This window comes from Nylanderia fulva, unplaced genomic scaffold, assembly GCF_048542155.1.
Source record: "Nylanderia fulva isolate GAGA-0341 unplaced genomic scaffold, ASM4854215v1 Scaffold138, whole genome shotgun sequence".
Classification (NCBI taxonomy): Eukaryota; Metazoa; Arthropoda; class Insecta; order Hymenoptera; family Formicidae; genus Nylanderia; species Nylanderia fulva.
The window spans coordinates 197,498-221,286 of record NW_028189601.1 but is presented as its reverse complement, the minus strand read 5'-3'; the positions used below and the strand labels follow the sequence as shown (position 1 = coordinate 221,286).

The 23,789-nt window shown below is 36.6% G+C and overlaps 2 protein-coding genes and 1 pseudogene across 5 annotated transcripts in view; all 3 read right to left on the bottom strand.

Annotated features, from left to right (window-relative positions):
• LOC114945731 (dual specificity protein phosphatase 3) overlaps positions 1–1,342 on the bottom strand; it is an 83,798-nt gene extending 82,456 nt beyond the window's left edge. For 2 of the 4 annotated variants that reach the window (XM_085480015.1, XM_085480017.1), the window contains exon 1: positions 1,031–1,341. Coding sequence is in view for 1 of the 4 variants with exons in the window: in XM_085480014.1 (XP_085336140.1) it covers positions 1,051–1,069 (19 nt within the window). In the remaining 3 variants the exon portion in view is untranslated. Of the gene's footprint in view, positions 1–1,030 lie in introns of all 4 variants that reach the window. The other 2 variants (XM_085480014.1, XM_085480016.1) reach the window with 2 other exon arrangements.
• A 16,945-nt stretch (positions 1,343–18,287) lies between these two features.
• On the bottom strand, positions 18,288–19,868 carry LOC146724329 (uncharacterized; annotated as a pseudogene).
• A 760-nt stretch (positions 19,869–20,628) lies between these two features.
• Positions 20,629–22,085, bottom strand: LOC146724328 (uncharacterized). The gene is made up of 2 exons (XM_085480024.1): positions 22,004–22,085; positions 20,629–21,680 (listed from the first exon to the last, which is right to left on the bottom strand). Exons 1-2 carry the CDS (start codon positions 22,083–22,085, stop codon positions 20,629–20,631), a joined length of 1,134 nt encoding a protein of 377 aa, XP_085336150.1.
• Positions 22,086–23,789: the final 1,704 nt, after the last annotated feature.

Here is a 23,789-nt window from a genome sequence, read left to right as displayed (position 1 = left end):
TGTAAGAATGTTATTAATATTTATTAATTTAATATAATAAATATATTTATTATTGAAATATCCTTTTTTCAAACTTTTTCTATCTATCTTTTAATTACTTTTTCTTTAGTTTATTCCAATTGTTTAGATGACATAACTATTTAAATATATGCTGCCACTTAAACATACGATTAAACCTTGATCATGGATTTATAAAAGAGAAAAAAGTTAAAAATTATAAATAACTTAAATAGAAGTATGTAATAAATAGATAATAATTCTATAAGAGAAAATAAAAATGCTTACTGTAGAATTTAATAATGTCTAATTTTCATGAAAGTATAGATGTCTTGTAAGGTGGGATTATTAGCATATTTAGTCTTTTAGTCTTTTCGCAACTCAAAATAATACCCTGTAATACAACAGTAGATTCATCTAAATGGCAGCTAAAAATAAAATGACTTGCAATACAAGAATAGATTTATTTAAAATTTATATTCACACAAGTTTGATAATACAAACATATCTAATTCATTTAATATACGAGTATGCTCATATGCTTTAATGATGCCAAGAATCACTGCTATTGAAAGTTGCATATAAGAATCATATGGTAGCATCTTATTTTCAAAAATACAGATAACATCTATAACAGATTCTATGGGAAAATTAATAATATATTAATTACAATAAATAGATTACTAGTTTTTTCATAAAAAAAATGTTTTGTATTTATAAAAAAATTATTTATTATATATTCTCTGTTCAATGCAAATAGAATATATTATATATTTCCATATATTCAAAACTATATATTTACTTTAACCATTAATTATTATTATTATTATTATTATTATTATTATTATTATTATTATTATTATTATTATTATAATCATCATCAGTCTTAATTAATAGCAATATGTTTAGACAAGTAAAATATATTTAATATTATTTATACTTTAGGTAACCTAACCTAACCCTAACCATATTTTGCCCAATATCATCATTCTGCTATACTTTTATATAATTATTATATTATAAGAATATTTACAATGCAACCGAAACAAATACCAATATTGTAAAATCTCATAAAAGTCAAATATTTAGGCAGTCTTCGACGAATTAATTGTCTAAGAAACTGGGAAGCATAGGTGTCCGAGTCACAGAATCAATGTTTTAAAGATCATTTAATAAACACTTCTCAAAGTATAATTTGAATAAAAAAGACACGAAGCTTTTTCGGTGAGCAACAATCAAACTTAAACACAAAATCGAGAGTAATGAAGAATTTACTAATTACACGAATACGACACTCGTCCGCGAGGTGACCACGAATGTGATAAATGTAAATAAACTAGTTTACACCCGGCCGTCCAATCCCGATTCACTCCAAACCTACATCTATAATAGCGTTTTTCATTGGCAGAACTGGTGCCACAGAACATATACTAAGAGAAATGAAAGCTTCTTATATAAATTGGGCAACAAAAGATGCGACAGCGCCGTCTCGTGGTGAAGTGCGTACTAATGCGATGTAAGATTAGAGAATAGAAATAAATTACGGGAATGTTAAAATTAGAGATAAATTTATATTACGGGAATATAAGATTAGAGGATAGATATAGATCATGGGAACTTTCCAGTAAGCGACACAAACATATTCTGTCTTCGTTATTCATTGAAGTTTTAAAAACTTTTTTTACAAAATATATTTGTGCCGATTTGTCATTTTCTGGAAAACTTCAGATATGTATATATGTATAGATATAAATAAAGACAAAGTCAACAAAATATAAATGTATATATATAGTGACGTGCCTTTTTTTTTTGTCCGTCACAAGGGCCGAAGGCCCGGCCAGGAAGGCGGGAAATTCGGGAACCTTTGCTTTCTCACCAACCCTTGAGAGAGAGAGAGAGAGAGAGAGAGAGAGAGAGAGAGAGCACCCGAAAAATAATTTTTGCGTTTTCTTCCGCGTAGGAGGATTTTCTGAAAACATTAGGATAATAATAACACACTAATATGAAATAAGATAATAATTGGGAATTTTTCGAAATGCATTATCGCGACAGAAATTAATACCTATACCGTGATCGAGATCAAGAGACACGGTAGTGTCTCGCGACCAGTTAAGGGCGTAGCGGAGACACCGTGTATCTTAACGCGAGTCGGACATTTGAGTCTTTATAATATTTTGAATCCTCAATAATGGCTGAAGCAATCGAGTTTATACTAGACTTAATCGATAGATTGAGTTCGAATTATATAATAAAAGTGTCTTTATTTCAGCTCTACGTGATTTGTAAGCAGAGATATATAAATGCAAAGTCGAAATATGAAAAATTTCTATTAAGAAACGTCCCCGTCATCATTATCATCATCATTATCATCATTATCATCATCATTATCATCATCGACCACGCATACATAGTAGTATCGTGCTACACGTATTCACACGTATACAACACATGCGCACACATATATCACACGTACACAACACATGCAAGATGCATGTAGTGGTAATTTTGTCCATCTCGCACGTTTTACAACAGATGGCGATAGTGGCGCTCCGCCATATCGGCAGCGTGCGGGGTTATGTTGGCTAACTCTTCTCTCTCTCTCTCTCTCTCTCTCTCTCTCTCTCTCTCTTCTCTCTTCTCTCTCTCTCTCTCTCTCTCTCTCTCTCTTTCTCACACGCACACGCACACACACACACACTCTCTCATTCTCACTCACTCACTCACTGTTCGTCTTGTGTACTTATTTAGTACATTCATGATCGGCAGCGTGCGGGGTTATGTTGGCTAACTCTCTCTCTCTCTCTCTCTCTCTCTCTCTCTTCTCTCTCTCTCTCTCTCTCTCCTCTCTCTCTCTCTCTCTCTCTCTCTCCTTTCTCACCCACACACGCACAACCAACACACACACTCTCTCATTCTCACTCACTCACTCACTGTTCGTCTTGTGTACTTATTCAGTACATCAGATTAAACATCTATATGCATTAATGTGAAATTTACTTACAATTAGTTTACTTGAAATATTCAAATCTCCTAAAGTGTTTATTTATAAGATAGACAAAAAAATCTGAGGTAAAATAATAACAAAAAAAACAAGGATTATTATTGTCATAATTTTTTATCATATTAAGTAATCTCAAACTAGCCAATAATTAAATAAATACGTACAAATGTGCGGCGCGTGTACACACATACACATATTGATATTAAAGAGATTGAAGGAGAGGAAGGAGAAGATAAAAATTTAAATATTCACATATATTTTCAAATATTATATATGAATTTATAGTTTACATATCTAATTAATAATGAATTTCTAATTATATTAAACATATCAAAATAAAGACATACATGTATTTATCAAATGAATAAAATTATTGAATACAGACTTAAAAAATTTATTAAACATAAACTTAAAAAATTAATTAATTAAACATATTCCAAATTTAGAAAAAAATAAACTTTATTTATATATGCAACAGCTTTTTAAACTAAATTTTTAAATTCTATTTTATATTAGACAATTATCTCAATCAACATCTACGTCCACATTAGCTGCACTGCAGACTACCTCTACAGCCACATTATCTGCTCCGCGGATATAGCGTTATGCCAATACGATACATTACATGTACTTACTTACTGCCTTACTGTACCAACTCTTGTTCTTTTCACGTAATCATGTTTTTACAGTTATCGTTTGCTGTATATCTTCCAGCAAACTTTATTTCGTGTGAAGTGTATTTAATTAATTAAATCTCTGCGAAAGATTGAGAAGATGAAGGGATAATTCAAACTATGAAGACATGGTTACATGGAAAAGACAAGAGTTGATACAATAATAAAGACATACATGTATTTGTATCCTGCTGGCATAAGGTTATAGAAGTTGATTGAGATTGAAAAATAATAATGAAAATAATAAAAAAAATAAAGACACATGTATTTGTATCGTGCTGGCATAAAGTTATAAAAGTTGATTGAGATTGAAAAATAATAATAAAAATAATTAAAAAAAGGAAATATTCAATCATCATTTAAAAGCATATTTGAAATCTGTAGAATAAACAGTTTTTGCAAAAAATGTGGAGCATTAGAGCTCTAGTAAGTCTAAAAATAAATGTAAACATCAATTAATAATAACTGATGTTATATATATATTATATATATAAACCAATTTGTTGCAATATTCACTATAAAAGGTTGTAAGGGTAAGATGGCTAAAAGTGAATAATTTAAAAGATAGTTAACATAATTTTACATAAACTGAAATATTTCATAGAATAAAATATTTGTAATATTTCGAAGTTTATGTAAGATTATGTAAAAATTATACCTTTACAACTTTTTATAGTAAATATTGCGAGGAATCGATTTATATGAGAAAAATTCAGGTAATTCTATTTTGAAAATATAAGTGACCTTTAAATAACCTTGAAAATCGCCGTTTAGGAAAAAGTCTGTGTCAACTTTTTCTTTTTCGAAATCCTGCAACTTTTATCTAAATTTAATAGAAAATGTATAAAAAATGCTCGACATTAGTACACACACACACACACACACATATGGGTAAATTTATATAAATAGGGTGCTTTAGGAGGAATGATCAGGATTCTAGGATATGATTGTACACATCATTTTAAGCAAAGAAGTTTAGATAAACATGTTTAATAATTGTTCTATTCCGGTCATAAAAATATACAAAAATGAATGATATAATCTCTAAAAACTCACCTTTAAAAAAAGGTAAAAAAAGGCGACCAGTTAAGGGCACGCCATTAACAAAAATTATCCATTGCAAACCCATGTAGAATCCTATCCTATTGCAAACCCATGTAGAATCCTATAAAAAATTAATCATTGCAAACCCATGTAGAATCCTAGGCAAAATTAACCATTGCAAACTCATGTAGAATTGTATTAAAAATGATCCATTGCAAACTTATGTAGAATCCTACATTGCAAACCCATGTACAATAGAATTGTATGAAAAATTATCGATTATAAATTCATGTACAATCGTAACAAAAGTAATGAAATAAAAAAAAAATTGCGCCAAGTGAAAGTAGAAACTTGTACCAGTAGAAAATTAAAGTTGCAGACATATATAGAGTCGTATAATGAATCAGTAAAAATTTAAATTTGCAAATGTAGAATCGTACCATAAAAAAACTTATCTTTTAAAAAAAAAGATAAACAAGATGCCAAGTCCATGCGCCATGTAAAAAAGAAATAAAAAAATTTTAGTTAAAAAAACTGGGAGCGCTGCTAAATAATATTCTAACAATATTAAAATTAAATTGTTACTTTTAAACTCATTACAGTTAAAATATGTTTTGTGTTTAAATTAATTAATGTTACTTTAAGGTGCATTGTAATTTTGAAACTTAGCAGCGCGCCCAGTTTTTTTAACTAAAATTTTTTTATTTCTTTTTTACATGGCGCATGGACTTGGCATCTTGTTTATCTTTTTTTTTAAAAGATAAGTTTTTTTATGGTACGATTCTACATTTGCAAATTTAAATTTTTACTGATTCATTATACGACTCTATATATGTCTGCAACTTTAATTTTCCACTGGTACAAGTTTCTACTTTCACTTGGCGCAATTTTTTTTTTATTTCATTACTTTTGTTACGATTGTACATGAATTTATAATCGATAATTTTTCATACAATTCTATTGTACATGGGTTTGCAATGTAGGATTCTACATAAGTTTGCAATGGATCATTTTTAATACAATTCTACATGAGTTTGCAATGGTTAATTTTGCCTAGGATTCTACATGGGTTTGCAATGATTAATTTTTTATAGGATTCTACATGGGTTTGCAATAGGATAGGATTCTACATGGATTTGCAATGGATAATTTTTGTTAATGGCGTGCCCTTAACTGGTCGCCTTTTTTTACTTTTTTTTAAAGGTGAGTTTTTAGAGATTATCATACATCACGCGAGGCCTAAGATAAGATGGGCCGACGTTGGCGGATGCACAAGAAGGAAAAGTCGTCTGCGTGAGCGTGATGATGCTGGAGAGAAAGAGATTCGTCTGAATACGCTGCCTAAATACATATACATGACAAAGGTCCGGTTATGAAATTGATAAATTACCACGGTGTAAACTCGAACAATTGCAGGCAAAAAATGTTACTTACTCGAATTTTATATTAATACCGTTTTTTAATCTGGTTTTTTCGTGTTGAACTTTTATTAATAGTCTGAAATTGAAAGCGTCTTTAACCAAAAGGTAAACATAAATTTGTCTGAAAGAAGTAATATTAGAACAAATAAAGATAATATACTTAATAAAAACATATACCATAAATTTAAAAAAATAATTTAAAAAAAAGATCTTATCTCAACAGATGTAATACAATACTTAATTTAAAGAATGCAATCATAATACTGAAAAAGTAACAATTTAATATAGGTCAAATTATTTTAGTTTTCTTTCAAATAATAATATTATTTAATAAAGTACATCACATTCTAATGATAAACACAATAATAGAACTTAAACGCATCAAATGCATTAATGAAAAGTGTTAGAAATGAATCTTATCAAACTATAGATAATTAATTTTAATATGAGAAATAATTCAGATATGTTAACATGAGAAAAACATTGAAACAAGTAGTAAAAGTATAACTAGTCATAATGGGCATACGAACATCATATAGTTGTAATACATATCATTGTTAAAAATAGAACAAAAAATATAATAATCAAAGACCAAAATGTATGTAATAAGACTTTTTAATAATGAATAAGTTTCTATATAAAGAATATTAAAATCATAACATAATAATTATGAAAATCAAAAATGTGTATTGAAAGTAATACTCTATATGTATAATAAATTATATAATGAAGATGAGCTAAGCTTAATAAGTATATTATAATCATATTATAATAAAAGCAAAAATCAATATATAACAAATCATAAGAAGGAGAGCGAGAATCAATATACAATAATTCAAGTCAGAATGACAGTGAGAATCAATAAAATAATTGAGATTATTCAAAAGGAATAATTATAAGTAAAATTTATGTGGATTATGAAAGAAACGAGTCTCAACTGATTCTGAATTTAAAGTACACTGGAATAATTAATGTGAGATTAAGAATACAATTAATATTGAAATAACTTTCTATATATATAAACGATAAACCAAAAACTTACACGGAGACTCAATTATTTTCTTGATAAGGAGTTTTGTTACCTGAGAATGAAGAGAAACCGTTCGACTTGATCAGAGTCGAACGAGGGTTGATGCCCAATCACGGTAACTAACGTTAACCAGTGATAGCAATTATTTGTTGATGGCACTTGAAAAATACGCCGTAATAGGCACTGCCAAAGGCGGTCATTAAGGACGCATCTTGAGAATGAAACTGGATAGCTTCTTTTGATACGTAGCTGCCCTCAATCGATAAAATCTCAAGGATCGAAATTGGCAAGAATTTGGCACTCAAGGAATCATCCGAAGATAATGTCTTTTTTTTGCTACTGCCCTTGATAAACTAACTGCACAAAATTATACTTGATTGAGAGCGAGAGAAAAACACGTCTGTTTTTCTTGTTGTCAAGAAGTAGACAAGAAACGGAAGCTAGTTGCTCGCTTGTCTTTACAGCGACAGTGCTACCGCGAGGTAAATGTCGCTTTTGATTGACTGTTAGCCCATGGCGTGATCGGAATCGTGATCGACTGATTCCATAACATTACCGCCCGCCTTTGACAATGGAGTTGACGAATATGATGGGTCAGGATTGGTAGGCAGGACACACAACTTGGCTATAGGTTGCTTGTAGGAGGCTGTAGGAGTCTTCAGGGTAACAACTCTAGTCAAATCGTCAGGATACAGTTGTGTAACTCTGGCAAGAGGCCACTTTCCCGGCGGATAACGTTCATCTGTAATGAGAACTAAAGACCCTTTTTTTATCTCATTGGAAGGATGATGCCACTTTGATATTGCTTGGTATTTCTACTGTTTAGCGAAGTAATAGCCATCTATTGAGTCGTCAGATAGGCTCGTTAGATAGGTTTGGTTCAGGAATGGCTGTTGGTGCTTGGCTCATCAAAAAATGCCCTGGGGTTAAGGCATTGGGATCCTCCGACAATGGACAGAGTGGCCGGGAATTTAATACGGCTTCGATTTGTGTAGTGATAGTGGTCATTTCCTCATATGTAACAGACGTATCTCCTAATATTATTTTTAGATGAAACTTAACTGACTTCACTGCTGCTTCCCACTTGCCACCAAAATGAGGAGCAGATGGTGGATTGAACTTCCATTCGGTTCCGTCTGTTGCCAAAAGTGCTGCTAGGCTTCCAAGTTCTTGTAAAGATTGTTGGAATAAGCGTTTCAATTCATTATCAGCTCCTACAAAGTTAGTACCACAATCGCTTTGTAGTGTGGCACATATTCCACGTCTTCCGCTGAAACGTTTATAAGCGGCAATAAATGCTTTTTTGGTATAGTCTGTTACGACTTTAATGTGTTATGCAGAAGTTGCGAGACAAACGAATATGGAAAGATAGCCTTTATACGAGCGTGCCGCCTGCTCTTTCCAAGTTTTTAGAGTCACGGAACCAGCGTAGTCTAGACCCGTGTTATAGAAGGGTCGTGTTGGAGTCACTCTAACAATTGGTAAGTTACCCATTAGCTGTTTTGCACGAATGCCACGATATCGCACACAGTGTCCGCATCTTAATATGTAGGATCGTACCGGTACTCAAGGTAGGTCGAGCGCCTTAATAGTCTTTAAGATTAGTCTTGCTAAAAGCAGTGCTGCCGTTAACTCAAGTCGTGGTATCGTAAGTCGCTTGAGTGGAGCAACTCTAGTCTTGGAGCATATTAAACATACTGAAAAAGAATTATTTTCCTTCGAAGTCTTGATGTAAACAGTAGCTGTTATGGCAAGTTGAGAAGCGTCTGAAAATCCGTGAATTTCGATCTTGACGGTGTCTGAATGGACTACCCTAAGCCATCTTGGTATGGAAAGAATTTCTAATTGTGACAATTGTTGTCGAAAAGAAGACCATCTGTTTTGAAATTTAATTGAAAAGGATTCATCCCAACCAGTCTTTATTGGCCAAAGTTCTTGTAATATGATTTTTGCCCTTATTAGAATGGGCGAAATCAAACCTAATGAGTCGTATAATTTGGCAATGTCGGATGCAATTGCCCGTTTGGTGAAGGTAATTGTATCTGAAATGGTAGAGACGAAATGTAGAGTATCTGTAGTGGGTGCCAAACAAGCTCTAAAATTTTGCAGAGAGCAGGTTCTATTACAATTTCCATATTCCTCTCTTTAATAGGTGTCGGTAGAATTTCCGAATAGTTGGAGCTCCATTTCTGTAAAGGAAAACCTCCCGCTTTGCAAAATTCGATCAATTCTTTACTAATCTTCTCCGTCTCTGATGTTGAATCCGCTTCCAAATATGTCGTCGACATATCTGCCTCGAGACATTAGAATGACTGCTTTGGGATATCGTTGACCTTCATCATTAACAAGTTGCTGAAGAGTTCTTAAAGCCAAAAATGGTGCACAATTCAAACTGTAAGTGACTGTAGTTAGTTGATAATCGATTGGTTGGTTGTAAAGAATATAAATAATAACAAAATAATGTTGTATTATTTATAGGGTTCACACATTGATTAATAGGTTTGCACACATTGATTATATTTCGCATTTATCGTTCATATCGTTAGGGTTGCAAAAGATAGCGATGGCTAGTAATTTATAGATATGCGGTTTGTGACGTCCCGCCATTGGTCGAAACCCTAATTTTTTTGCGCTAACATCATTTCTTGCGACAACCTATATAATCAACTATTTTGCGAATAATCTAACTTAGAATTAAACTAATAGTAGGTATCTTGTATCGCCAGTGATGAATAAAATTAAAAATAACTGTGAGACGACCCAACTGGCTTAAATTGATTCTTATTATTATTAGTTTGATGTCATATACAAGAAAAGACAACGTTTCGACCTTAGGTTTAGGTCCTTATCAAGTCTAAAATTAAAATTAAAAAATACAATAGATGTACATACAAGAATTTCGATTTTTAAGAAAGCAATAAAGCGCAAACCAAGATTGTAATAACAAATTAAAACGTACCTTACAAAATCTTTAGTACTATATATAATTAAGTTTTTTCATTTTACATATTTCAATATAAATACTGTGTCACGTAAAATGTTCAGTATGGATGGTAAAGACGAACTAAGTTAAACAGCTTTGATTATTCTATCATAGATCGGATTCAAATTCTCTGTGTCTTTCTGTAGGTTGATCGTGTTGTTAAATTTTTTTATAAAAAACATTTCAGCAATCTCTCTTTTCCTAGTGTTTGTTTCTCGATGTAAAATATTTAAGTTTGTCCATTTAAAGTCATGCGAAAAATCATTTCTATGTTTGCTTATAACATTTTGGTTGCTGACATGCATTTTTATATTATTCATGTGTTCTGTAACGGCGTGGCCGTTACTAACGCCTCGCGGGCCGATCACCCGCCCGCCACTTGAGGCTATGGCGCCTAAGGCGCCCCTAAACACAAAAACATAAGCGATACACGGGTCACCCTACCCCAGGGGCGCCCCACTACAACCTCCAGAGGCGCCCCACTACGACGCCGGCGTTACCCCCACCACAGCCTCGATGTAGAGTGGGGGAACCGCCGGCAGGGTATATAAGCCGGCTCGATGGATGAGCCGGCACCAGTCCTGTTCCGGACCTCCTAGCCATGATCTCGGGCTTCTCGTTGTTACGCCGGGTTTCTCGGTTTCTGGCCTCCTACCTTTAGTATCGGGCAACGGGTTTCTCGTTGTTACGCCGGGTTTCCCGGTTTCCGGTCTCTTCCTGCTATACACCGGGTGACGGGTTTCTCGTCATTACGCCGGGTTTCCCGGTTTCCGGTCTCTTCCTGCTACACGCCGGGCAACGGGTTTCTCGTTGTTACGCCGGGTTTCCCGGTTTCCGGTCTCTTCCTGCTACACGCCGGGCAACGGGTTTCTCGTTGTTACGCCGGGTTTCCCGGTTTCCGGTCTCTTCCTGCTACACGCCGGGCAACGGGTTTCTCGTTGTTACGCCGGGTTTCCCGGTTTCCGGTCTCTTCCTGCTATACACCGGGTGACGGGTTTCTCGTCATTACGCCGGGTTTCCCGGTTTCTGGTTTCTTCCTGCTATAGGCTATACGCCTCCGTACACCGTATCTCTAAGTTATACCGGGTAATTTGTAAATCTTTTCCGGACACCGCTACAGGCTATACGCCTCCGCATTTTTGTTTATACCGAGTAGTCAATAAGTTTCTCCATTTAAGGCTTTATGCCAACAAACATTTTTGTTTATACCGAGTAGTCAATAAGTTTCTCTATTTAAGGCTTTATGCCAACAAACATTTTGTTTATACCGAGTAGTCAATAAGTTTCTCTATTTAGGCTTTATGCCAACAAACATTTTGTTTATTTGTTTCTTTTTGAATAAACCAAAGCATTGTTAATAAGGAATAAGCGAGTCTGAATCTCCCCCTTCCTCCCGAATCCTGGAACCGGCGAGCCGATCCGTTAATCCGAGTATTAAGGTGTCTTTTAGTTTGTCCAATGTATATGGCGTCACAGTCGTTGCAGTCAACTTTATAAACTATCTCGGTCATATCGGCTTTAGGTAATTTGTCTTTTCGGGGTTTAATAAACGTATCTAGTTTTTTTGGAATCGTATAAATAACACTTAAGCCTGTTTTCTTAATAGATCTCTCAATAGTCTCACTTAGGTTCTTAACATACGGCATTAAAATACAAGACAAAATATCAAATACATTATTTTTGTCAACTACGTTATGAGAATTTTCTATAAAATTATTTTCCTTCGAAGTCTTGATGTAAACAGTAGCTGTTATGGCAAGTTGAGAAGCGTCTGAAAATCCGTGAATTTCGATCTTGACGGTGTCTGAATGGACTACCCTAAGCCATCTTGGTATGGAAAGAATTTCTAATTGTGACAATTGTTGTCGAAAAGAAGACCATCTGTTTTGAAATTTAATTGAAAAGGATTCATCCCAACCAATCTTTATTAACCAAAGTTCTTGTAATATGATTTTTGCCCTTATAAGAATGGGCGAAATCAAACATAATGAGTCGTATAATTTGGCAATGTCGGATGCAATTGCCCGTTTGATGAAGGTAATTGTACCTGAAATGGTAGAGACGAAATGTAGAGTATCTGTAGTGGGTGCCAAACAAGCTCTAAAATTTTGCAGAGAGCAGGTTCTATTACAATTTCCATATTCCTCTCTTTAATAGGTGTCGGTAGAATTTCCGAATAGTTGGAGCTCCATTTCTGTAAAGGAAAACCTCCCGCTTTGCAAAATTCGATCAATTCTTTACTAATCTTCTCCGTCTCTGATGTTGAATCCGCTTCCAAATATGTCGTCGACATATCTGCCTCGAGACATTAGAATGACTGCTTTGGGATATCGTTGACCTTCATCATTAACAAGTTGCTGAAGAGTTCTTAAAGCCAAAAATGGTGCACAATTCAAACTGTAAGTGACTGTAGTTAGTTGATAATCGATTGGTTGGTTGTAAAGAATATAAATAATAACAAAATAATGTTGTATTATTTATAGGGTTCACACATTGATTAATAGGTTTGCACACATTGATTATATTTCGCATTTATCGTTCATATCGTTAGGGTTGCAAAAGATAGCGATGGCTAGTAATTTATAGATATGCGGTTTGTGACGTCCCGCCATTGGTCGAAACCCTAATTTTTTTGCGCTAACATCATTTCTTGCGACAACCTATATAATCAACTATTTTGCGAATAATCTAACTTAGAATTAAACTAATAGTAGGTATCTTGTATCGCCAGTGATAAATAAAATTAAAAATAACTGTGAGACGACCCAACTGGCTTAAATTGATTCTTATTATTATTAGTTTGATGTCATATACAAGAAAAGACAACGTTTCGACCTTAGGTTTAGGTCCTTATCAAGTCTAAAATTAAAATTAAAAAATACAATAGATGTACATACAAGAATTTCGATTTTTAAGAAAGCAATAAAGCGCAAACCAAGATTGTAATAACAAATTAAAACGTACCTTACAAAATCTTTAGTACTATATATAATTAAGTTTTTTCATTTTACATATTTCAATATAAATACTGTGTCACGTAAAATGTTCAGTATGGATGGTAAAGACGAACTAAGTTAAACAGCTTTGATTATTCTATCATAGATCGGATTCAAATTCTCTGTGTCTTTCTGTAGGTTGATCGTGTTGTTAAATTTTTTTATAAAAAACATTTCAGCAATCTCTCTTTTCCTAGTGTTTGTTTCTCGATGTAAAATATTTAAGTTTGTCCATTTAAAGTCATGCGAAAAATCATTTTTATGTTTGCTTATAACATTTTGGTTGCTGACATGCATTTTTATATTATTCATGTGTTCTTTAATCCGAGTATTAAGGTGTCTTTTAGGTTGTCCAATGTATATTGCGTCACAGTCGTTGCAGTCAACTTTATAAACTATCTCGGTCATATCGGCTTTAGGTAAGTTGTCTTTTCGGGGTTTAATAAACGTATCTAGTTTTTTTGGAATCGTATAAATAACACTTAAGCCTGTTTTCTTAATAGATCTCTCAATAGTCTCACTTAGGTTCTTAACATACGGCATTAAAATACAAGACAAAATATCAAATACATTATTTTTGTCAACTACGTTATGAGAATTTTCTATAAAACATGTTTCTATAAAAAAATTGTGCCAAACTAAAATTTGTGTTACATGAAATATCCCTTCAACGTTTTTCAATAGCTTTTAAAACTAATTCTTTAAGAATGTTTGTGAATTAAGATGTGACGTCAAGAGAAATTAACATTTCATTATCCTCAATACTCAAATTCTTGATAATTGTTTCCCTAGGACGGTCATTGAGCGATATGTGTATAAAAGAACATGTTTTATAGAAAATTCTCATAACGTAGTTGACAAAAATAATGTATTTGATATTTTGTCTTGTATTTTAATGCCGTATGTTAAGAACCTAAGTGAGACTATTGAGAGATCTATTAAGAAAACAGGCTTAAGTGTTATTTATATGATTCCAAAAAAACTAGATACGTTTATTAAACCCCGAAAAGACAAATTATCTAAAGCCGATATGACCGAGATAGTTTATAAAGTTGACTGCAACGACTGTGACGCCATATACATTGGACAAACTAAAAGACACCTTAATACTCGGATTAAAGAACACATGAATAATATAAAAATGCATGTCAGCAACCAAAATGTTATAAGCAAACATAGAAATGATTTTTCGCATGACTTTAAATGGACAAACTTAAATATTTTACATCGAGAAACAAACACTAGGAAAAGAGAGATTGCTGAAATGTTTTTTATAAAAAAATTTAACAACACGATCAACCTACAGAAAGACACAGAGAATTTGAATCCGATCTATGATAGAATAATCAAAGCTGTTTAACTTAGTTCGTCTTTACCATCCATACTGAACATTTTACGTGACACAGTATTTATATTGAAATATGTAAAATGAAAAAACTTAATTATATATAGTACTAAAGATTTTGTAAGGTACGTTTTAATTTGTTATTACAATCTTGGTTTGCGCTTTGCTTTCTTAAAAATCGAAATTCTTGTATGTACATCTATTGTATTTTTTAATTTTAATTTTAGACTTGATAAGGACCTAAACCTAAGGTCGAAACGTTGTCTTTTCTTGTATATGACATCAAACTAATAATAATAAGAATCAATTTAAGCCAGTTGGGTCGTCTCACAGTTATTTTTAATTAGAATTAAACGTTTTTATTATTTATCGTTAGTAATACCAGCATAGGGAGTCTTCTAGTTGTAACTAGTCTAGGGACTAGCAACGCGACTAATCCAACGCAACAAGCGCATACCTATAAATTACTAATTGTTGCCATCTCTTGCAACCCTAAAGCGGGGAGCACACACTCTTGCATAAGAGCATAAGCATATGCATAAGAAATTCGATTGATTGAATTTCTTATGCATACGTTTATAGACCAATCAATATTCTCATGTTTACGCTTATGCACTTATGCAAAAGTGTGTGCTCCCCGCTTAAGGGTTGCCGTCACATGAGGCGTAACTTGCGTTAAGCGTAACCTGCGTATTCTAGTGTAATCTAGTGATTTAATAAAAGATACGCCCTGGTTACGCTATTCTAAAGGACGGCATTCACATAAGGCGTATTGCGCGGAACGTGTAACTAATACAACCAATCGTAGATTAGAGTTTCCGTTGTATGTTTTAACAGAAATGCTAAATAGGACTTGTGATTGGTTTTTGTAACCTACGCGTCCCGAATAATACGCTTCATGGGAAACCGATGCTTTGGGTTCCGTAAAACGCGCACATTTAAAATGGCTGGCAAAGTGACAAGATAAACGAAATATGTAGAAGACGAGAAGTAATTGATGCAGGACAACTTAGTATTTTGCAGCATTTTTAAGGTAATAATCTATTGTATTTCTAATAATCATATTAAATTTAATCTACTAGGTCCTATAAAAAACATTAATGCAGATGTCTTTTTTGTCTAAGTTTTGTCTTCTCTTCTCAACGTCTCTTTTGTCCTCTTAAATTCTACACCAGACATTTACACAGAAATAATTTTGGCCTGTGGTGCTCACCTACAGAGAAACCTGATTTAGGCAGCAGCGAGAACGACAACAACTTACTGACGGATTTCGAGAAAAGTTTGAGTTGCGCCGCGAACTCCGAGCACCTTCTCCACCATTTGTGTTCAGCTGGATATGGAAAGTTTGGTGGTCAACGCGTTGCTATAGTACCATCAATTCACGACATAGACGAAACCAGTACGTTTGTGGCGTTTCACAATCAACAACGTCTGTCCGTTCAGGTCAGTGACAACTTGTTATATTTTTTAATTAATTAATGATACAATTTTTCAAGAATTTGTGCAACATATGTCCTCTCTAATTCATAATGTTATAACTATTGTATATTTGAATATTCTACAGGATATGGCAACAGGTGATGCTGCTGCAATTATTCCCAGCTACGCTGAAATCACCTTTTGCAATCTGGCGTTCAAGACGTTGTGAATCATGGTAAATGCATGATTGATCGAAGTCTATTTATAAGAATGTATTAGCAGACTATCAGCTGATGCACTTTTATTGGTATGTTTGCGCTATTTGATATTTTATTAATTATGTACTATTTTTTGTAATATATATATATATATATATATATATTGTAACGGTACGGTTTTCGTATCGCCTCGGACGGCTCGCCGGGATCAGGATTCGGCGGGGTCGGAAGGCCAAACTTGCGTACATGTGATTAAGCTTCACAATTGGTTTATTCGAGTCTTATTCACAATATATATACATATGCTTAACCTAGCAGACGATCACACTGTTGTCTATGTACAGACTTATTACTAACGCGCGGACGGACGATATATCTCGCGGTCGCGGAGCCGCGGGCGGCAGCGCGGCGCGCTGCGGAAGAGTCGGATGCCGGGTACACCCTGGCGTCAGAGGGGGCACGCCCGCCTCTACCGACCGGAGAGAAGGAGCCGAATGCCGGGTACCCCCAGGCAGCGAAGGGGTCAAACCCACCTCCGTCGGCCGGACACAGGAGACCGAATGCCGGGCACTCCCAGGCAGCGAAGGGGTTAAACCCACCTCCGTCGGTTGTAGAGAAGGAACCGAACGCCGGGTACTCCCAGGCAGCGAAGGGGTTAAACCCACCTCCGTCGGTTGTAGAGAAGGAACCGAACGCCGGGTACTCCCAGGCAGCGAAGGGGTTAAACCCACCTCCGTCGGTTGTAGAGAAGGAACCGAACGCCGGGTACTCCCAGGCAGCGAAGGGGTTAAACCCACCTCCGTCGGTTGTAGAGAAGGAACCGAACGCCGGGTACTCCCAGGCAGCGAAGGGGTTAAACCCACCTCCGTCGGTCACAGAGAAGGAAGTCGAACGCCAGGAACTCCCCGGCTACGAAGAGGGTACACCCGTCTTCGTCGACTGCCAGGAATCTTGGTCTTGGAAGCCTCGAGTACACCCAGAGGCTTGGTGTCAGGATCAGGATTCAGGACAGGACTGGTGCCGGCTCTTCGGACGAGCCGGCTTATATACTGGTGCGGGTCCCCCCGCGCTTATTTTCACGCGTTGGGCATCCCTCCGGAGGGGATGGATCACGCGCCCGGCGGATGGTCGGCCAGGAGCGTCGGGCAGGTGTTCGGCCCGGCGCACTTAGTGACGACCATTAATAGGTCGTCACAATATATATATGTACATATACAGAGTGGGCCATTTAAAAAAATACGATCAATTTTCTCGTAAACTAAGCGAAATATCGAAAAATGGTTCAGACATGTGTTGTATGGTTTCGAAGGGGCTATAAGATGGTGCCATTGGTTTGACCTTGGATATTCATTTGAAAATCATGCAAAGATTACCTCAATTTTTTTAAATGGCATCCCCTATTTTTTATTACATATTCTTGTAGCTGATCTCGAGAGCTTTCCAAAACACTATAGTCAAATGTTTTTCCATTGCGTACTTTTCGAGTTATAAAGCTCGAAAGTTACTACATTTTGATAAAAATACAAAATATATAATATATATATATATATATATATATTTCTTAAAATATTCATTTTCCGATAGTCTTATTTTACATGCTCCGACTAATCAGGGCAAAGTCCAAGCATAATCCACCCAATAAAGGCAAGATACGAACACGATTCAGCCAGTCAAGGCAAGATACGAACACTGTCCAGCCAGTCAAGGCAAGATCTGGACACGATCCAGTCAGTCAAGGCAAGATACGAACACGATCCAGCCAGTCAAAGCAAGATACGAATACGGATCCAGCCAGTCAAGGCAAGATACGAACACAATCCAGCCAGTCAAGGCAAGATCTGGACACGATCTGGCTGGTCGACTGGATGACTGGTCGGAGCATGTAAAATAAGACTATCAGAAAATAAATATTTTAAGAAATATATATATATATATAAAATATATATATATATATAGTAGTAGTAGTAGTAAATTTTATTGGTCCCCTTGGGGTTTCAATTTCTTTACAATTTAACAATACAGCAGCCGCATATACAAAGGTAGTAATACAAACAAAAAAAAAACAAAAAATATAAAACGCACGCTACCATGACCTCTTCGCTATTAACCTCTTAACCTATTTTATTGCTAACTTAACCTATCTGTCCTAAGGGGTTGGACTTCCGCTTTGGGTCGCCCGTTGCCCAGGCCATCTCCCCTTGGCTTCTGCCCAACCCCATGTACACACACACACGCTTCTTGGACTTCCGTTTCCTCTTGCTTTCTTTTCTTAAACATTCTTCCCCTTTGCCCCCCTCACGTCATTCTCTCCTCCAATCATCCTCCTTCCCTCCTAATCTCTCCACACTCCTCTCTCCTCTCCCCTTTCTTATCTCCCTTTCTCTCTCTATCTCTCTCATCCATCCTTCCCCCTCTCCCTTTTCTCCTAGTATCTCCCTCACTACTTCCTGCCAACTCTCTTTCCTCTCCCCCCTCACTACACACCTCTCTCATACATGCTCCCAAGATTCTACCTCCTCTCCACATATCCTACATTTCTTCTTTTCTGCTTCCTCCCAATACCTGCTTTCTAAAATCTCACTTTCTAATCTAAATCTTGCTATCCTCCTCCATCTACTCTCTCCCCAATCCTTTCTTAAGTATTCTGGCACTCCTTCTCCTCTAACCTCCTTGTACCATCTGTTAAATTCTGATCCCTTTATTCTCTCCTCCCTCTCCCTCCTCTGCTCCTCCAGATCCCTCCTTATTAACTCCCCAAACCATCCCTCCTCCATTCCTTTTCTCTCCTCCACCTCCTCTATCTTCCTACCTCTTTTCCTAAAATATTCTTCCCTTTCCCTTTCCCACTCCGATTCCACTCTTCCTATTTTCGCCCTTTCTCTCATTTCCTCCCAGCATTTCCTCGCCAGCTCGCTTCCTCTTCCTTCCTCCATTCTCTTCTCGAAATTCCATGCCCTTTTTCCGGCTCTTATCCTCAGCTTCTCTCTTCTCAGTTCCTCCCTTACCATATAACCTGGCGTTCCCCTCTCTACTCCTAATATCCATCTCAAGTATCTTTCTTCCATCCTTTCCATTCCCTCTCTCTCCTTCCACCCCCATATTTCCACCCCGTAGCTCATCACTGTCCACACCAATTTGTCAAAAAGCCATAATCTTCTCCCCCAATCTTTTCCAAATCTTCTCTTTCCTATTCCCCATACTTGCCCCATAATAGCCGCCGCTCTCCTCATCCTATCTTTCACCTGTCCTTCTTGTCCTCCATTCCTCTGTAGTCTATATCCCAGATACGTAAACTCCTTCACTTCCTCCATTTTCTCTCCTTTCCATCTCCACTCCCTCTTCTTTCATCTTCCTCCCTTTCTCCTAAACCTCATTATCTTCGTCTTCTTTGCGTTTAACTCCAATCTCTTGTTGTCTAGATATTCTTCTAACCTTTCTACCATACTTCTTAGCTCATCTTCCTCCTCTACCAACAACACCATATCATCCGCGTATGCCAATGTATAAATCCTTTTTTCTCCTATTCTTACTCCTCCTCTTCTCACCTTCCCCATTTTTTCCTCTAAGTCCGCTATTAGGATGTTGAATAGTATTGGACTCAATGGGCACCCCTGTCTTACTCTTTTCTCAATCCAAAAACTCTCTCCAACTTCTTCCCCTATCTTTATCCTGCATGTTGTCTCTCTCATCACCATCTCTACCCTTCTTCTCAATCTTTTCCTTACTCCTCTCTCTTCCATTGCCTCCATTAATTTTCTCCCTGTCTACCGAGTCAAATGCTGCTCTCAGATCTACAAACATTGCCGTTAGCCTTCCCTCTTTTCTTTCCAGTTGTCTATTGATTAGATAATTCATCACGTATATGTTGTCTATTGTTCCCATTCCTCTCCTAAACCCCATCTGATTTTCTGGCACTATCCCTTTTTCCTCCACATCCTTCCTCAGTCTTTCTGTCAATATCATCGTATATACCTTATACATTGATGGCATCATGGTTACTCCCCTGTAGTCTTTCACCTCCTTTCCATCCCCTTTCTTCCTTATCGGTGTAATCACTCCCTCTATCCATCTCTTTGGCCATCCTTCTCCTCTCCATATTCTATTACAAAAATCCAGCATCCAATCCTCCACGTTCCCTCCTCCATACTTCCATACCTCATTCGGAATCTCATCTATCCCTGTCGCTTTTCCTGCTTTCAGCTTCTTTATTGCCTCTCTCATTTCCTCTCTACTTATTTCCTCCTCCTCCTCCTCCTCCTCCTCCTCTGTCCTGTTCCCCTCCTCTCTTTTTTCCTTTCTTACCTTTCTGTCCTCTGTTCCTTCTAGCAACTTCATAAAATATTCTCTCCACTTTCTCATCTCAATTTCTTCATTTATTCCTTTCCATCTTCTTCTCTCTCTGTTTACTATCTCCCACACCTCCGATTCTCTTTTCACCACTGCTGCATTCTTTTCCCATTTCTCGTTTTCTTCCTTTTTCTTCCTCTCACACAATTTCTTCTAATCCCCTCTTCTCTTCCTATATTCCTGCCCCTCTCCTCCTTCCCTCCACCATCTCCTCAGCTCCCTCTTTACCTTCCTTTTCTCCTCTCTGCACTCCCCATCCCACCATCCTCCTTTCTCCTTCCCTTTCCTCCAGTCCTCCTCTGTTGCTCTCAATACTTCCTTCATCCTCTCCTCTATTCTTTCCCATTCTCCATCTATCTCTTCCTCTCCTCCTCCTATTTCTCCTATCTCCCCCAATTTTCCCTCAAAAATCCTCCGGCCCTCCTCATTCCATACCCCTCTCCTCCCTCCTCTCGACTTTCTTCTCTCTCTTCTCTGCCAACCTTCTATCTCCACTTCTATTGGGTGATGATCTGAGTCCACCTTGTCTCTTATTCTTAACCTTCTCACCTTCTCTCCGCTATCCTCATTTCCAATTACGTAATCTATAACCGTGTTCCCTCTTCCTCCTGTAAAAGTCCATTCTCCCTCCTCATCTCCCTTTGTGTTACCGTTCATTATGCTCCAACCTCTTTCTCCCATGAATTCCAGTAGTTTTCTTCCCTCTGCATTGATTAATTTGTCTTTCGACTTTCTTTTCTTTTCCTCTATCCTCTCCTCTTCTGCATTCTCCTTATCTCTGATTCTACCCCCCTCTTTTCCTGTCCTCGAATTAAAATCTCCTCCTATTATCGTGTAAACCTCCTCCTCTTTCTCCTCCGTCCACCTCTCCATTTCCCTGCACGCCTTCTCTATTCCTTCTCCTACGTATACTCCTATCACCCTCCATTTTTCCTTCCCTATCTTTACTCTTCCTACCACAAAGCCCTCCTTACTCAGCTCCATCATTCCTCCCTTCTCTGCAATCTCCTTTTTTATCCCCATAATCATGCCTCCTTTCGCTCTTCCTCTCTTCTTCTTTCTACTTGCTCCTTGCACTCCCCATACGTATCCTTTCGATAGGTACCTTCTCATCTTCTTCCATCCTTCCTCTTCCATCCATGTTTCTGATAACACTATTACATCCCATTCTTTTAATCCTTTCCAAAAATCTATGTCCTTATTCCCTACTCCCGATACGTTTCAGAAAACTACCTTCCATCCTTTTCCTCTCTTCTCCTTTTCCCTCTCTCTCTCTATCTCTATTTTAGCCTATCTTCCTTTCTCCTCTCCTCTTCCCCCATTATCATATTCTTTACATTTCCCTTCTCATCTCTCAGAACTTCCTTCTCCTCATCCCATCTCCACCATTTTTCTCCTATTTTTATCTTGCCATTACTTACCCATGTCCTTTCTCCTCTTTTCTCTTCTCTCCTTGCTATTTCTCCCAACTTTCGTCTTATCTCCCTTTCTTTTCATGTTAAATCCGTGTCTATCCTTTCTTTTCTACCTTTCAGCCTCTTTTTCTTCTCCATCACTTCCCATTTCTGTTCTTCCTTCTCCAATTCCACCACCACCATTTCTCTCCCCATTTCTCTATCCTCCCCTATTTTCCTTATTTTCATTATCCTCGCCCTCGCCTCTATCTCCTCTAACAATTTTTCGGCTCCCTCTCTTCTTTTCCCCTCTTTGACTACTAAGCCTTTTATTACTATATTCTTTCTTTTTTCCTCTTTTTCTATTATCTCCCATTTCCTTTCCATTTCCCCTACTCTCTTCTGTAAACCATTCCCTGTGTGCTCTCTCTCTTCTTTCTTTCTCTCCCTCCTCCTTTTCCTCCATCTTCCTCTCCAGTCCCTCTATCCTCCTCTTCATACCTTCCATGTTCTCTATTATTTCTTTCTTCTCTCTTTTCCACCCTTCCATCTGCATCTTGTAATCTCTCCTTATCTCCTCCATCTCTCCTCTTATCTTCTCTCCCTGTTCCTTTATTTCCTTTCTGATCTCCCTCATTTCTTGCCACATATCTTGCAACAATCTTTTGATCTCTCCCTTCTCTCCATCCTCTTCACCTCCTTTTTCCGGTGATCTCGTTGTCTTATTGCTTCTCTTAAAGATCTCTCCGCTCCCTTCTCCCGTTTTTTCCTCTAACTCCCTTTTTTTTCTCTTCAGTAGATCTTCTATATTCCCTAGACTTCCACTTCTTTCTTTTTCCTTTTTACCTAACGATCCTATTATTCCTCCTCCCTCCGCTCCCTTGCTTCCTTCTTTCTTCCCGCTCCACATGTTTTCAAAACCCTTTTAATCCAAATCCTCTCCGCTTTCCTCTCTATACTCTTCTTTTCCCCTGTTTTTCTTTTTGCCTACTTCTCGCCACTCTACGTTCTTCCTAATCCTTGCTTCTTCTTTCCTAAATTTCCTAGCTATTCCCTAGCACCTTTACTCTATTTTTCTGCACCCCGCTTTCTTTCTTTATACCCTATACTCCCTGCCCACTCTCAGCTGTCACCAGCCTCCTATTTCTCTCTTTCCTACTTTCTCAGTCTAACTATCCTCTCTCACACTACTCTCTCACCCTCTCACTCTTCTCCCTCTTTTTTTTCAAACTATCCTCTCCACTATCTCTGTGCTCTAATCCCTTTAATCGCCCTCAACTCTTCACTATCACACACCACGCGTACTCTACTTCTGCACTGGAAACGGAAGTCTTATATATATATATATATATATATATTTTTTTTTTGTATTTTTATCAAAATGTAGTAACTTTCGAACTTTATAACTCGAAAAGTACGCAATGGAAAAACATTTGACTATAGTGTTTTGGAAAGCTCTCGAGGTCAGCTACAAGAATATGTAATAAAAAATAGGGGATGCCATTTAAAAAAATTGAGGTGATCTTCGCGTGATCTTCAAATGAATATTCAAGGTCAAACCAATGGCACCATCTTATAGCCCCTTTGAAACCATACAACACATGTCTGAACCATTTTTTGATATTTCGATATTTTCGATTAGTTTACGAGAAAATTGACCGTATTTTTTAAAATGGCCCACCCTGTATATATACATACACATATACACATATATATCAACTGACAAATATATAATTGTGACAATGTCATTGCGATAATGTCATCTTTTTTTCAGAACAACGTCGAACCTTCCATTAAAGAATTCAAATCAAAGACCAAGTCCATCACCTTCTCCACTGGCAACAATAATAGACAATAGTTTATCATCTTCATTATGGAATTCAGATTTAGAAAACTCTTTCTTATCAGGTATATGTAATC

Excerpts from the sequence above, each read along its gene's own strand:
- LOC146724328 (XM_085480024.1), bottom strand. The coding sequence starts at position 22,085 with ATGGGGAGAGAAATGGTGGTGGTGGAATTGGAGAAGGAAGAACAGAAA. Across the intron at positions 21,681-22,003 it reads GAAGAAAAAGAGGCTGAAAG|GGAATAAGGACATAGATTTT; the intron begins GTAGAAAAGAAA and ends TATCGGGAGTAG.